At 34.6% G+C, this 13,003-nt stretch overlaps 5 protein-coding genes across 13 annotated transcripts; 2 read left to right on the top strand and 3 right to left on the bottom strand.

The window, feature by feature from the left end:
- Positions 1 to 77: 77 nt before the first annotated feature.
- LOC128874292 (cytosolic Fe-S cluster assembly factor NUBP1 homolog) lies at positions 78 to 2,502 on the bottom strand. 3 transcript variants are annotated; one of them, XM_054118887.1, is made up of 8 exons: positions 2,393 to 2,502; positions 2,033 to 2,182; positions 1,595 to 1,836; positions 1,112 to 1,213; positions 949 to 1,039; positions 609 to 874; positions 346 to 532; positions 78 to 244 (listed from the first exon to the last, which is right to left on the bottom strand). In XM_054118887.1, exons 2-8 carry the CDS (start codon positions 2,064 to 2,066, stop codon positions 189 to 191), a joined length of 978 nt encoding a protein of 325 aa, XP_053974862.1. In that variant the 5' UTR covers positions 2,067 to 2,182; positions 2,393 to 2,502; the 3' UTR covers positions 78 to 188. The 3 variants fall into 3 exon arrangements, with proteins under 3 accessions (XP_053974862.1, XP_053974863.1, XP_053974864.1); XM_054118888.1 differs by having other exon boundaries at positions 2,043 to 2,182; positions 2,393 to 2,501; XM_054118889.1 differs by lacking the exons at positions 2,033 to 2,182; positions 2,393 to 2,502 and adding an exon at positions 1,989 to 2,006.
- LOC128874291 (tektin-3-like) lies at positions 1,234 to 4,312 on the top strand. The gene is made up of 9 exons (XM_054118886.1): positions 1,234 to 1,515; positions 2,362 to 2,504; positions 2,584 to 2,820; positions 2,892 to 3,124; positions 3,199 to 3,308; positions 3,364 to 3,512; positions 3,580 to 3,802; positions 3,861 to 4,015; positions 4,096 to 4,312. The coding sequence occupies exons 1-9, from the start codon at positions 1,471 to 1,473 to the stop codon at positions 4,304 to 4,306; spliced, it is 1,506 nt and encodes a 501-aa protein (XP_053974861.1). The 5' UTR covers positions 1,234 to 1,470; the 3' UTR covers positions 4,307 to 4,312.
- Positions 4,313 to 4,384: 72 nt separating this feature from the next.
- LOC128874295 (cytochrome c oxidase assembly protein COX11, mitochondrial) lies at positions 4,385 to 5,518 on the bottom strand. The gene is made up of 3 exons (XM_054118901.1): positions 5,104 to 5,518; positions 4,721 to 5,044; positions 4,385 to 4,613 (listed from the first exon to the last, which is right to left on the bottom strand). The coding sequence occupies exons 1-3, from the start codon at positions 5,305 to 5,307 to the stop codon at positions 4,458 to 4,460; spliced, it is 684 nt and encodes a 227-aa protein (XP_053974876.1). The 5' UTR covers positions 5,308 to 5,518; the 3' UTR covers positions 4,385 to 4,457.
- Positions 5,519 to 5,642: 124 nt separating this feature from the next.
- Positions 5,643 to 10,180, top strand: LOC128874294 (protein FAM166B-like). Of its 7 annotated transcripts, none has more exons than XM_054118899.1 (8): positions 5,643 to 5,783; positions 5,939 to 6,148; positions 6,689 to 6,862; positions 8,814 to 8,889; positions 8,948 to 9,113; positions 9,196 to 9,426; positions 9,498 to 9,723; positions 10,038 to 10,180. In XM_054118899.1, the coding sequence occupies exons 3-8, from the start codon at positions 6,789 to 6,791 to the stop codon at positions 10,045 to 10,047; spliced, it is 783 nt and encodes a 260-aa protein (XP_053974874.1). In that variant the 5' UTR covers positions 5,643 to 5,783; positions 5,939 to 6,148; positions 6,689 to 6,788; the 3' UTR covers positions 10,048 to 10,180. The 7 variants fall into 7 exon arrangements, with proteins under 7 accessions (XP_053974874.1, XP_053974871.1, XP_053974873.1 ...); XM_054118896.1 differs by having other exon boundaries at positions 6,638 to 6,862; XM_054118898.1 differs by having other exon boundaries at positions 5,939 to 6,609; positions 6,696 to 6,862.
- A 67-nt stretch (positions 10,181 to 10,247) lies between these two features.
- Positions 10,248 to 12,919, bottom strand: LOC128874290 (mini-chromosome maintenance complex-binding protein). Its single transcript, XM_054118885.1, has 8 exons — positions 12,787 to 12,919; positions 12,405 to 12,682; positions 11,798 to 12,148; positions 11,366 to 11,691; positions 11,120 to 11,299; positions 10,801 to 11,044; positions 10,560 to 10,730; positions 10,248 to 10,484 (listed from the first exon to the last, which is right to left on the bottom strand). The coding sequence occupies exons 1-8, from the start codon at positions 12,791 to 12,793 to the stop codon at positions 10,293 to 10,295; spliced, it is 1,749 nt and encodes a 582-aa protein (XP_053974860.1). The 5' UTR covers positions 12,794 to 12,919; the 3' UTR covers positions 10,248 to 10,292.
- Positions 12,920 to 13,003: the final 84 nt, after the last annotated feature.

Here is a 13,003-nt window from a genome sequence, read left to right as displayed (position 1 = left end):
TCATTCCATACATACACCTTGTATACATATATGTGTATATTATGGTGATATATAGGATGCTGTCATTAAGAAAGCAATTAAAACAAACGCATTTATTAAATTTATAAAAGGAAACTAAATTTTTACACTTCTTTATACACCACTTTAATATATATTTATATTGTTTTAGAATAGAGATTACATTTATATCACGTTGAATTGACTTGGAAATTTTCATTCCGTTCTTCGCATTTTTCCACGATTTCTGAAATGAAACATTAAAAGTGCTTGCACTTTTGGCTAACACAAAACTTGCTTAATGCAGAACGCAAATAAATACGTAAGACTCGTGAAAGAAACACTTACTTTGAACGATCTCTTGTAATTTGAATATGGTCGGCGATTCCGGAACTTCAGTTAAAAAATTTTTACCCTCATCGCAACATCTAGTTAAAAGTGGATCTAACGGCAAAGAACCAAGAAATTCTACATTTAATTGTTTGGCCATTGCACGGCCACCACCTGTTGATGCGGGAAATATCTCGACAGCGTTCTATATAAAAATGATTTCGTATAAATAACAATTCGTAATATGGTTCGATTGATTCGACATCGTCCTCGATACTTGCCTTACATTTAGGACAAACAAAAATACTCATATTTTCAATAACACCTAATATTGGAATGTTTACTTTTCTACAAAAATCAATCTCTTTTCTCACATCCAATAGAGCAACTTGTTGTGGAGTTGTTACAATTATTGCTCCCGTAATACCAGCATCTTTAAGATAAGATGTAACTGACAAATGTTCATCAGATGTACCAGGAGGTGTATCCAAAATCAGATAATCTAAACTACCCCAATCAACTTCTGATAAAAATTGCCTAATCATTCCTAAAATTAACAAGACATATAACAAGATATGTATAAAATTTATAGGTAAAGAAAAAGAGAAATTAAAAAAATACCATTCTTCTTTGGTCCTCTCCATATCACTGCATCATTAGGACTAGCAAGTAAAAATCCAATGGACATTAAGGACAAGTTGTCCTCTACATACTGTAAGAATAGATTTTAATTAAATATCACATTATTTATACAAAACAATTTGTACTTATAGAAAATACTTACTACTGGTGACCATCCTGATCCACTTTGATGAACTTGTTCCCCTAGCACACCTAACACCCTTGGTTGAGATGGCCCACAAATGTCAATATCCAGTACTGCAACCTATAACATTTATTGTTAAATTGTTCATTACAATTGGAAATGTACAGTGTTAATTTTTATTATATAATAGGAAATATTTTCTTTCTCTATATATATATATGAGATTAGACATTAGGGCATTGAAGATTTGAGAGAATCAATAATGAACTGGTACAACCTGATACGATATATATAGCTTTATAGACATATATAAGGATTTCCTTTCAACAACTACATTACAGACCAGAACCAGCTACTCGAAGTCACTACCCATTACTATGTACATAGAAAACAACATGAACATTCTTGGTATGGGAAAAAGGGTAAGTTTTTCTATCATATTTTTATGATGATCATCAAGATGTTTGTCATGTATTATTTGTATCAGCGAATAATACGTACATTTATATCAGGATTGGTTGCTGCTAAAGATCTGGACAGTAATGATGTTACAGTACTTTTCCCAACTCCACCTTTACCAGATAATATTAATATTTTATTTTTGACAGTCGAGAGTCTTTCCTTAACAAGAGCTATGCCAGGATCTGGTTGTTTCGTAGCACCAGATGCACATAGTATCTGATTTGGACATCCTGCACACATAGATGCTTTGCCTGCATCTTCGCTCGTAGTACCAGGGCAATCTAAAAAGATACATACTCTAATTGCATAGTATACAACAACATAACCTCATGCTCGAAGTATAAACATGACATATCAATAAGGAAACAATGATTCTTTAGAAACTTTAATTTGTAATTAAGCCTAATCTTTGGAGTTAACATACTGCAATTACTTTTTTTGATAGTTGGTAAAATTATACAAAAAATTTAGCCGCACATGCACTTACGTTGCGGTGCATCGGTAGGTACATCTGCCATGTTGAATTTAAATGAGCATCACAGATCTTTTTGCAATCCCTTGTCCCTTGATAAGATGTTTCTTATCAAACATCATCACTCCCAGCCTCTTTTTATCGTGAATAAAATGCTAATAAATGAAACCAAAACTTTATATTTCAGTTATTTAAAATACAAATACAATTCGACAACATGCATTTCTGCAGTACAAATTATTTTATATATAAAAATTGATCACTTTTCTCTACTTTATTCTTGTCAACAAATGTTGTAAAGTATTACTGCATCTCTTGTATGACAAATCTGTAGCAATTGCAACCATGGAGTACAAGTAACTTACCAATATCTTGCACCGAACCTGTTGCACATTATGGGAGGGACTACAACAGTACAAGTAATTTAATACCCTGGCGTCCTAATATGGGATATGAAAATGTTGAAGTTATTCCCTTGTAAGTTCTCCCTAGTTTAATTACCATTTATTTATCGTTTTATATTTTGGAACTTGTTACATTATCAATGGTTATTTAGAGCTACAAGATCAATATCAAACTATGCATTCGATGCTGTAAATCCTATAAAATCATTGAAGTTCCCGAATATAGTAACAGGATATCGACGAAATCCTGTGCATGCCGCAAAAACTGCTCTTCATACGCGATATACACCCAACGAATGGTTTCAGAAACAGGTGAAATATTATAACGAAGCAGACTCTTGTAGACATTTTTCAGAAAGAATACGAAATGATGCTGTACGGATTATTAGGTGTGTGCCATGTTGTACATTAAACTCTTCCTTTACTGTAAACGCATAATGCTAAACAATTCCTTTATCAGAGATGCTGAAGAAAAAGTGCAACATAGACAGTATGATACGGGTAGACGACTTGGCGAAAGAATAAACGACGTCAGTTTTTGGCGAAACGAAGTAGCGTCGGAATTAGAAAGATTGCTTCACGAAATTGAAAGACTCCAAGATTGTCGATCTGTTTTAGAAAAAGCAATTAGAGATATCGAGGGTCCATTGCATATTGCAGAGGAATGTCTTTATCATAGAGAAGCTAGGAAGGGTGATGATCGATCTAATGTAGAAATGTGAAATTCAACGTTTACAATATCCTTATAAATTTCTTTCATCATACAGGTACAGAACTTGTGCATGACGATTCGGAGAAATGTTTACTCAGTGAAATAGAAATCCTACGACAGAATAGGAAAAAATTGGAGATTTGTTTGGATAGATGTAAGGAGCAGGTAAAGTTAATTTAAAAAAATGTATTTATCAGAATTTACTCGATTTTATTTGCAGTTACGAGATTGCAGAGGCTCTCAAAATCAGTTGGAATTAGATTTAAAAAATAAAGAAAATGCATTAGGAATCGATGCAATGTGCCATCAATTAAATAATTACAGTCATGGATTACAGTACTATTCTGACATCGAAAAATATGACTCATGGTACATTAAATTTTCGATGTTCCATCCGATCGTTATCGCAAGAAACAGAATTTATGCGTTTTGTTAGTGTTTCAGAACAGGAAACATGGGCAGATGCGGCAAATCGTATAGTTCAGAAGTCTCAAACAGAGAGAAACAAATCTTGTCAGTTGAGGACAAATGCGGAAGCTCTCATAAGTAAAGTTGCACAAGAAATGTGGGATGCATGGAGCAACACAAACAATGCTTTAACGCATCGATCTTCCGAATTACTCGAAGCTAAAACTAAACTTCAACAGCATTTACAAAAGGTAGAAGCGATTGTATTGTACACCTTCAAACGCTGAAACAATTTGTTATTCGTTTTAGGTTCAACAAGAAATATTTGACGTGGAGAAGAACTTGGAGTTAATGCGTAAAGCTATTGCAGATAAAAGTCATGTACTCAAAGTAGCACATACTAGATTAGAAGCTAGAATGCATCGTCCAGACTTGGAACTTTGCCGTGATTATGCTCATATAAGGTTAGTTTTAACAAATTTAAAGTATCTTAAAATAAGACACCCGTATATTTTGCTTATCTTCGTTGGTCCTTCTTATCCAGCCTTCAACACGAAATTGACGACATAAAGCATCAAGTGGAGAGAATGCACAAGGCATTGCGAGAGTTAGAGAATCAGCATAAAAAATTATTACGAACGCGAACAACGTTGGAGCACGATCTTGTGCTTAAGATCGACGCGATGTATATCGATCGAGAAAAAGTTTTTGGTCTTAGACGGGCTTATCCAATTAATGCTCTTTTTAGGTTTTAATGTCTCCTTTTGCTAACTATTTTATTGAAATGCACTCCTAAAGAAATTTAGGCAAAGTGATATTTCAAGTTACAAGTGTTAAATAGATATTAAGCATTTGTTTATCGATAATATTCTGTACATCATTTATAAGTTAACTTATTCGTTACAGTTATGATACATGTTTCTTTGCATAATTTGGTATAGGTATCTTCACTTGTCCTTTGGCTTCAAAGAACGTGTACGAAAGTATGATTTCATCTACATTCTCCATTTTAGGATCTTGGGCAAATTGTGGATCAATGTAGAAAAACACTGGCATGTCAACCTTTAACATAATAAATAACATTACCTTATCGAATGTAATCATCTTTTATAAATACTATAATAATTTCTTATGTATATAAAGTTTCATGTAATTATTGGTAAACTTACTTCTTCGTGTGGATTAAGTTGTTGTTCTTCAAAACAAAAACACTGTATTTTATTGAAATACTGTCCTGCATCATATGGGACCACATTATAAGTTGATATACCTGTAATCGGTACGTCCAATGGATTCTTAGCAGTATAAAATGCTAAAGCAGTTTCACCAGGTAAAACTCTTATATAATTTTGCTGAGGTTTAAAGTTCCATTGCATTGTAGCCGCAGTGTCTGCATTAAATGCAACTTTTATTACTCTATCCTTAATGGGTTGCATAGTGCTAACTTTATCAGCATCATGACCAACGGATACCGTCCCACCAAAACTGTATGCCTGTTACAGAAATAATTTGTTATATTTTCTGTAATAATATTTCTAGACAATTGTATTACCTGACAAAATATTCTGTATAACGGCACCGCAGCATAACTTAATCCAAGGACCAGTACACTAAATCCACTCCAATATAAACGCGAAGAACGAATATTTTTATTATGAGCAGACTCATAATGACGATTGTACAAGATCTTAGACACGTTAGTATGTATTTGTTTTGCGTGAACGCCTAATAATTTGTTATAAACATTAAAATACATTTCTTCTTTACGTCGACCTAACCTAACAGCGACCGGTTTGAAATTTATATTGTCAATCTATCTTGAAATGAGTTTATCGAAAGTTAATCGCGTTGATTAGAAATAATTAAATACCTACACATTTTGTTAATTACCAGTTAAAAATATTGACTCTTATAAACTATATAATGATGCAACGGAAGCGGCCATTTTGATCGGGCGCTGCCATTGCCATCTATTTCAAAATCAAAAAGTTGAAACTAATTTATATGCATAATGATATGGTACATATGTATTATTTGCTTCTATTTTTATGCTATAATTGCAGCAGAACTCGAAACTCCTAGAGATTCGCAATCTTCTACTTTGGAAAACATTGGTTCACAAGAATGCACGGAAAGACGTGATTTACATAAAAATTAAATGAAAGAATGGATAGATTATTTATATGTATCACAAAAGTTTATCGAAGAGAACACGATACGTGCGGTTGAAAGGTATAAATTATTTAGATATATGTTTGCAACAGACATTTTATTCGGTAATGTATGTACAGTAAAGAAATCTCATATTAATCAAACAAATCCACGCGAGATTTCTTAAAGAATGGTTATCGTGCATTCACCTCCCACCCATATCGATTTTTTCGTAGGTAACGGAGTCGTGTTACTCCTAGGAGACCATTGCCTCGAACCAAAGCAAATCGTATACAGTTATCGATGCAACGTGAAACAAACGGCAAAGTATCGCAGGCCACGTTCGTAACTATAGAATAAAAAAGAAAATCAAGAAAGCTGAAAAGAGATGAAAAGTGACCGGATAGCCTCGATGCTTTGATGCTTCCCGTTACGTTTACAAAGTGGTTCGTGTAGTGCTTCTTTGATACGTGAAATCATTTCAATTTACCGCATACACGTTTCTCAAACTATAAATCTTGCGTCATTTTATTCGCAAAGATTCTTACAAATAATAAATCATCCCCCTCGATGCGTCGCGATTCGTACATAGTTTCTCTAGATCCAGAAGCGCTGATTCTTTCGAGGCACAAAAGAACAATTGTTTGTCGCTTACTGCCTATCTTTGGCTCCATGCGAGTTCCTTGAGGGTTAGGGGAAAGAACGATTAACTCGAAAACGCAGTAGGGGCGCATGTCTTTGATCAAACATGTTATGTATCTGCCGTCCGACTATATACGGTTTTATTTCACTGGCGCTTCGAACTTGGCCGTCCGTAACACTTCCTTCGACACTTCGCTTCGCGTTGTTACACGAACAGTAGGATACGTGTTAACGTCACGTTTAGAACACTTTCATTTTCCCCTTGGTAATCTTAAAATCCGTTTTTTTAATAGTTAGATTCGAAATAGCGCGCACGCACACACACGATCTGTAATTAAACAAAGTTCAAAGATATTCGGAGGAACCGGCGGGAAAATGAAGACTCCAGTGGAAGGAACGACGTTACTCGACGCTATATCGTGATACAGCAATTTATGAGAGAAAATGGTCTTCGATCCAGTCGCTGAAGAACAGAGGAAACGCTTTTTTAGACAAAATTATGGCGCTCATTTACCTGGGTAAGTAGTATTTGCTTTAACATCGTTTAGCAAAGCGTTAAAGTTCCTACATTCGATAATAAAATGTAATACAAGTACAACATATATTTAAGATAATTTATATAGACGTTTATATGTAATTGTTAAAAAACTAGTACAGTTCAAGAAAGTTAATGGTGTTCTGCGCCACGTGTTACACAAGTAGGACTGCGGCCTCAGTCATTATCTTGTATCCGTTTACGTATCACTCGTTTCATTTCTAGCAATGTTTAATTAACAAAGCGTACACGGTAAATGAGAAGTTTGATTCAATTTATGCGTCCAAGACCTTCTTTGCCGTCGCATTGTATTAAACGGTTTAATTGGATTTGCAACGCTTTATGTTCACGCTAATCGTTCTCTAATTTATATCTCGTTGCATAACGCGCGTACGTTGCGTGGGTGCAGCGCACGAAAATCGTACTTTGAAAACAAAATATCCTTTCGAAAAAACAGACCTGGCCACATATAATACTTTCGATTCGCGGATGAATACATTTTTACATAAGGGAATAAATATTTATTCGTTATGTAAACACCGTTACATGAAAGTTTTTTTTTTTTAAAATACCAGTTACTTCGTATTACGAAGCACTTTGATTCTCACAAATGAATGTTACGAATGTGTGCTTATGTTCCCATTTCAAATAAAATTTGCCCAGGTCTGACGACAAGTACCAGCGACCTCGATTCGTCGAGTTTTGCCCTCGTGAGGCGATGGTATCGGTCGTATAAATTTGTCGTCGTTGAATTTTAATTGGTCCTCGTGTTTGAACGTTAAGTACGAGAAAGTCAACTATACAAATGTAACCGTAATGTACACGCGCGACAACAGTCGATGAAAGAAAGCTTTTTTCACTTTTACTATTGTTCCAAAGACTACCGAGAGATTATTGAACCGTGGCGTTTTTTCAGATGCTTCTCATTCATCTGGATGCACTGACATTTATAATTAACCAGAAAGAACTTGGACTGCGTAATTATTTCATTTGGATTCGTTGATGCGTTTCTAAGCACTTTTAAGTTACAATTATCGAAACAAATCGCTGGTTGGAGAGTACCATACTCCCTTTAAAGCTAATTACACGACGAAACTGGTACCGATCCTGGTACCAAAACGCTTTACACTGTGATTCCACCACGCGAGGAAATCACGCACAAAACCTACCGTTTGTGTCGGTGAATTTATCTATTTGCGCTCTTATCGATCGATTCGGGCGAGAAACTTTGGCGCGAAGGTAAATTCTGTAAGATAATGTCGATTCGTACTGGATTAAAGACTTACAGCGAGTAAGTTTGGTACTTGAACACTGTACAATTTGACTTTTTCCATGATGAAAGTTTATATAAATTTCATTCATAATGTTTCTGGTAAAATAAGACGTTACTGTAACATTCGTACACTTGGTTGTACACCCAGAGAACTCTTGGCGAAAGGTGATTCGATTCTACGCTGGACGATCTTACGAGATTACAAGATCAGTGTCAAGGCGTTGACATAAATCTCGTTATTGTGAGACCGTGATGGACCCATATAAGATTACTCGGTTACCAGCGCGAAAAAAAATGCCACGTGCAATTGTTACCTCTCCTGTAAAACTCTATCTCTCTATATAATTGTTTACACGATTTACTGGGTCACCGGTAGTCCACTTTTACGGTCCTGTGACTACATTGTTTTAGAAAGCTGTTCCTTTCGATCAAGCAAAGTTCGACCATCCGCGACAAAACGGAAATGATTAAAGTCGTAGGTATGCATTGTACGCACATCAGAGTTGGCCGGTGATTACTCTGCGATTACATTTGCAATAATCACTCGCTATTCACATTGATCTAACTAAACGAAAGAAAAAGGAACTATAACGTGAAATAAAATAATAACAGCTCGATATATTGGCCAAATAAATCTTCCATGTTCATATTATTCGTTTAGCTACACTGGACACTGTCCCACCCTCAAGTTTCGAGTTGGAAAGCGATTTGGAGCGAGTACGGAAGAAATCATGAAGGTAAAAACGATCGAAATATCCAGCATCAATATTTTACCACGAGTATTACTTCACGCAGGAATTACTTGAAAAGAAAATCCTGAAAACGGGACCTTACAGGCCAAATTCCAGCAGGGACGTACACGGAAACGGATCGATTCCTTGTGGAAAGGATGATATCAGAAGGGACTGGAAAACTGATGCACAGTTATTTAAAGCGCCGCCGTATATATTGGGATACACGGGTAAAGGACTTGAAACAAATGAAATAGTTTGGATTGTCGTATAGCCACAATAAACAACATCGTCTTTATCGTTCACTTATAGGATACATTCCTGGATTTAATAGCTGTTATGGTCTATCCTTTATTAAAGCCGTGGAAGAAGGTGCCAGGGAATGGCGTGAAAATCAAAACAAATTGAGAGCAAGAGAACGCAGAGATGCCATGAAAGCTCAAGCTGAAAGATGCGATCCCAGAAATCTTTCATCTCGAGCGAGAGCAGACAACGTGGCCATCGAGATTGATCACGATCATGATCGAAATCGTACCACTTTTCGTACGTGTGCACATAAATAAAATTTAATGTATTTCAGAAAATAATACTGTTTTTATAATCAATTATTGCAGATTACGAAATCTCCCCTGAGAGACCACCGATCGTGGGTTATACAGGCCACATTCCAGGAGCAAAGGGAGAGGTAGCACTGTCGAAAAGGTACGGCCAAGCCGCAAGAAAAGGACTAGAATTAATACGAAAAGAACGCGAAGAAAGACTTAACAAACTACGAACTGCGGCCACGGTGCAGAAAGCTTTAAACGATGCTAACGTTTATGAAACTGAACACGCGCGAACGTAAGTTTTATCAAAGATTCGATTCGGAATTCTATACGATGTGCAAAGAAACCGTGTGACCTTTAAATAACGACAATCCTAAATAACAACGAAAATGTTTCGACGCTGAATATGTAAAATATTGCTATCCCTAATTTATTTTCATCTTTATATTGACGACGGATGACTCGAAATAAAAAGAATTAAAAGTGCTGAACTTTTTAATGTCGATTTCATCAAATCGTCCGCAATATTTCTTGAAAATATTTCTGGTCGGAAATATTTCGAACAAGAACGAACAAGTAACAATCTGCTATTTCCATTTTCAAATAAAGTGGAATTTAGCGTATGTATAAATATTAATGTATATCGATAGACGTTACAACCACTCTTGTAACGCTTTAGTACAGTGTAGTAAAGCTTTTGGTAGTCGTAGTTTGTTTCCTATTTCGTAAATTGATGCATTGATTAGAGATCGACGTAAAAAGGTAGTCTTTAATTTAAATACTACTTATTAAGATGGATAAAAGAATAACAAACTTCCATACAAATGTATAAAAATATAATAAAAGAGTATATTTAACATATATTTATTTCTTCTCTGGTAATCTATTCAATCTTTGTGCTTCCATCTCAACAGCTTTTTTCCAGTACTCCGTAGATAATGTGTTTAATCCATTCGACAACGATAATAATCTAGCCAGGATCATTAATCCGTGTAAATGATCGACATTTACATTTTTATTTGTCTGCCTCATTTTTACGAAATCACTTTGTATTTCCTGTAAAAGAAGAGTAAAGTGATATAATCGTATAAAACAATATTATATTAGTATACGAAATGCAACATGTCTTACATTTACGATATCTTCGTTAAATTCAAACTTCACATTTTTTACATGTTTTAAATACTGACGAATATTTGTTAATCGGTTTCCATCTTTTAAATATTGTTTCGCGATTTCCAATACTCGGGGATAAAGATTTTCCGACTCTGCGTCTATCTTCAAAGCGACTTGAGTCTGACACTAAAATACAAATGCATAAATAGATTATTTAAATAAAGATAATTCGATTCTTTTACGAATTTTTACGCACAGGAATGAACGACTTCGTTTCTGATAATATTAAAACCGGGATGTCCGTGTCGTACTCCATTTTATAAAATTTGAAGTCATACGTCACTTTCTGAAAATTAATTAAATCGCAAATTGTACTATAATTTTCTCGCCCGGCTTGCGAAACTTGACCAGTGGTTAATCCTGTCTCGTCTATTACTAGATGAGTATTGTCGCTAAGTTGAAGCATGCCGCTCGTTAGTCTATTGCAGTCGTAGTCTTTCCTACGAACAAATATATAAACGTGTCATAATTATATTTTTAATATAATTTTATATAGAAATATTGCGTTCACTTACTTTGGGGATAGAGTGAAGTCGTTTAAATTTTCCAAAGTTACTTCTAGTAAATGACTTTTTTCAATAAATAGTGATAAAAATGAATACAAATCTTTCGTAAATGTATTGTATTTGGTAAAAGGAAAATGTGTGATGTTTAATGGGTAAGTACCAAGACATAAACAATCTTTCCTCAAATAGCTGAAAAGCAAATATTTTCGACAACTCAATGATCAATTTTTCTATGAAAATAATCTATGTACATACATTGTAGAGAGTAAATGACTAATTAAATAGTCGGCAGCTAGGTGGTCTCCAAAGAGAAGCTGACTTAATACTAGATGAAGATCGCTTCTTATCAATTGTGCTTTAGACATTATTTCTGGAGCATTTTCAATTTCCTGTTTAGATAGATGAATTACTTTTACAGCATGTAACCGAGGAATGAGAGAAACAGGTGGATGCTGAATGCTCATTTCAGCTTCCGTCATAGTCTCGTCGACATCGTGAATAGTACTTAGAAGAGGATCCAAAGAAATAAAACCTATTATTTCGATAACTTCGTTTAATTTTAAAGCTGTATCCTCGTATATCTGCAAATTAAACACATACCTGAATATATTAAAGAGATTTTCTTATAAGATTTATGAATTATGAATGTACTATTCTAAAAATAAAAGTAAAAAAGTATTTAATAACCTTCACGATGCAAGCTTTACCGTCATCCATAGGAATTGGAAAGTTCAATATGTATTCCTTTGAAAATATATTTTGCTGCTTAGTATCTTGTTCAGTAGTATCCATTTCGTTGCTATCTTCATTCGACAAAAGTTTTTCCCTTTTTCGAATTGATTCAGAGCAATCCATGCTTTCGCAGTTGTTATCATCTAGATTTCTTTTATGAGTGCTGGCTGCCTTTGTACTTTGACAGTAAGAATGTTTATACTTTTCCTTTGCCCAATCATTTAGACCAGGTGTTGATATAACAACACAAGTATGTCTTTCCATATTCTGAGTTTTATCAGAGTCTAATAGGATCTCTTCGTGTGGCTAATAACATTATTAATAACATTAACATTCAAATAAAACAAAACATATTAGTTATAAAATGTTTATGCTATAAACTAAACATTGTTGGTAGTTTTATACGTGAGATCAACTGTTCTTCTCGTATCTCACACCTGGAACTACCAGAAATTTTTACTATAGGCCTCTAACATCGATCCGGAATGTCAATAAAATTTTAACATGGATAAAACGATGTACCAAGAGGCCGTAAAAAGCAATATTTCAATTATATAATTACCAGGCATTGGACAGTGTCTGTGTACATGCCACATCTAACTTCAAGAACTTCTGTTTCAATATTTTTTACTTCATATTGTTGAAAATAATATTCAGGATTACGCATGTCCTGAACCATTCCTCTAAACCGAACCAATTGTCGATCTGTAAAGTTATCTAAGGGTGCATTGTTTATTAAAGGGATTTCCTTTAACGCATCCGTATTTTCCAAAATTATATTACACTCAGCTTTGTTTGCAATAACGTGAACAGGAGTCCATTCGGATATTCTAAGAGGTGCTGGAACAAAATAAATACCATCTGCTGTATTTACCTATTTTAACTTCATTCACCCTTATTCAAATCATTATTACATAGTTTATTAAAAAAAGAAATTCACTTACACTTCATTGTATCCACATACAACAACCTCTAAATAAATATTTATTGCATACAGGAATATGGTAAAAGCGCGCGAAAGTATAGGTTAGTAACAGTGGCGCCATGGGTGGCAAAACGCCCAAGCTTTTAGTGACAATAGTTCCCACCGTTTCTGTAAGATGGCGCCACCGACGACTTTAACCAATAATTACTTTATTTATCATAAATGCATAATTAATA

The sequence above is a fragment of the Hylaeus volcanicus genome, chromosome 3 (assembly GCF_026283585.1).
Source record: "Hylaeus volcanicus isolate JK05 chromosome 3, UHH_iyHylVolc1.0_haploid, whole genome shotgun sequence".
Classification (NCBI taxonomy): domain Eukaryota; kingdom Metazoa; phylum Arthropoda; class Insecta; order Hymenoptera; family Colletidae; genus Hylaeus; species Hylaeus volcanicus.
Note: the sequence above shows the minus strand (reverse complement) of the source record. Positions and strands in the feature narration are given on the sequence as shown.

Excerpts from the sequence above, each read along its gene's own strand:
- LOC128874290 (XM_054118885.1), bottom strand. Across the intron at positions 11,045-11,119 it reads GACTTCACTCTATCCCCAAA|GAAAGACTACGACTGCAATA; the intron begins GTAAGTGAACGC and ends ATTTGTTCGTAG. Across the intron at positions 10,731-10,800 it reads AAACGAAGTCGTTCATTCCT|TGTCAGACTCAAGTCGCTTT; the intron begins GTGCGTAAAAAT and ends TTTGTATTTTAG.
- LOC128874294 (XM_054118899.1), top strand. The coding sequence starts at position 6,789 with ATGGTCTTCGATCCAGTCGCTGAAGAACAGAGGAAACGCTTTTTTAGA. Across the intron at positions 9,114-9,195 it reads GTATATATTGGGATACACGG|GATACATTCCTGGATTTAAT; the intron begins GTAAAGGACTTG and ends GTTCACTTATAG. Across the intron at positions 9,427-9,497 it reads TCGAAATCGTACCACTTTTC|ATTACGAAATCTCCCCTGAG; the intron begins GTACGTGTGCAC and ends CAATTATTGCAG.
- LOC128874295 (XM_054118901.1), bottom strand. The coding sequence starts at position 5,307 with ATGTATTTTAATGTTTATAACAAATTATTAGGCGTTCACGCAAAACAA. Across the intron at positions 5,045-5,103 it reads TATACAGAATATTTTGTCAG|GCATACAGTTTTGGTGGGAC; the intron begins GTAATACAATTG and ends TTTCTGTAACAG. Across the intron at positions 4,614-4,720 it reads AACTTAATCCACACGAAGAA|GTTGACATGCCAGTGTTTTT; the intron begins GTAAGTTTACCA and ends ATTATGTTAAAG.
- LOC128874292 (XM_054118887.1), bottom strand. The coding sequence starts at position 2,066 with ATGTACCTACCGATGCACCGCAACGTAAGTGCAT. Across the intron at positions 1,214-1,594 it reads CAACCAATCCTGATATAAAT|GTTGCAGTACTGGATATTGA; the intron begins GTACGTATTATT and ends TAAATGTTATAG. Across the intron at positions 245-345 it reads ATTACAAGAGATCGTTCAAA|AAATCGTGGAAAAATGCGAA; the intron begins GTAAGTGTTTCT and ends GTTTCATTTCAG.
- LOC128874291 (XM_054118886.1), top strand. The coding sequence starts at position 1,471 with ATGTACATAGAAAACAACATGAACATTCTTGGTATGGGAAAAAGG. Across the intron at positions 2,821-2,891 it reads GATGCTGTACGGATTATTAG|AGATGCTGAAGAAAAAGTGC; the intron begins GTGTGTGCCATG and ends TTCCTTTATCAG. Across the intron at positions 3,309-3,363 it reads TGGATAGATGTAAGGAGCAG|TTACGAGATTGCAGAGGCTC; the intron begins GTAAAGTTAATT and ends TTTTATTTGCAG.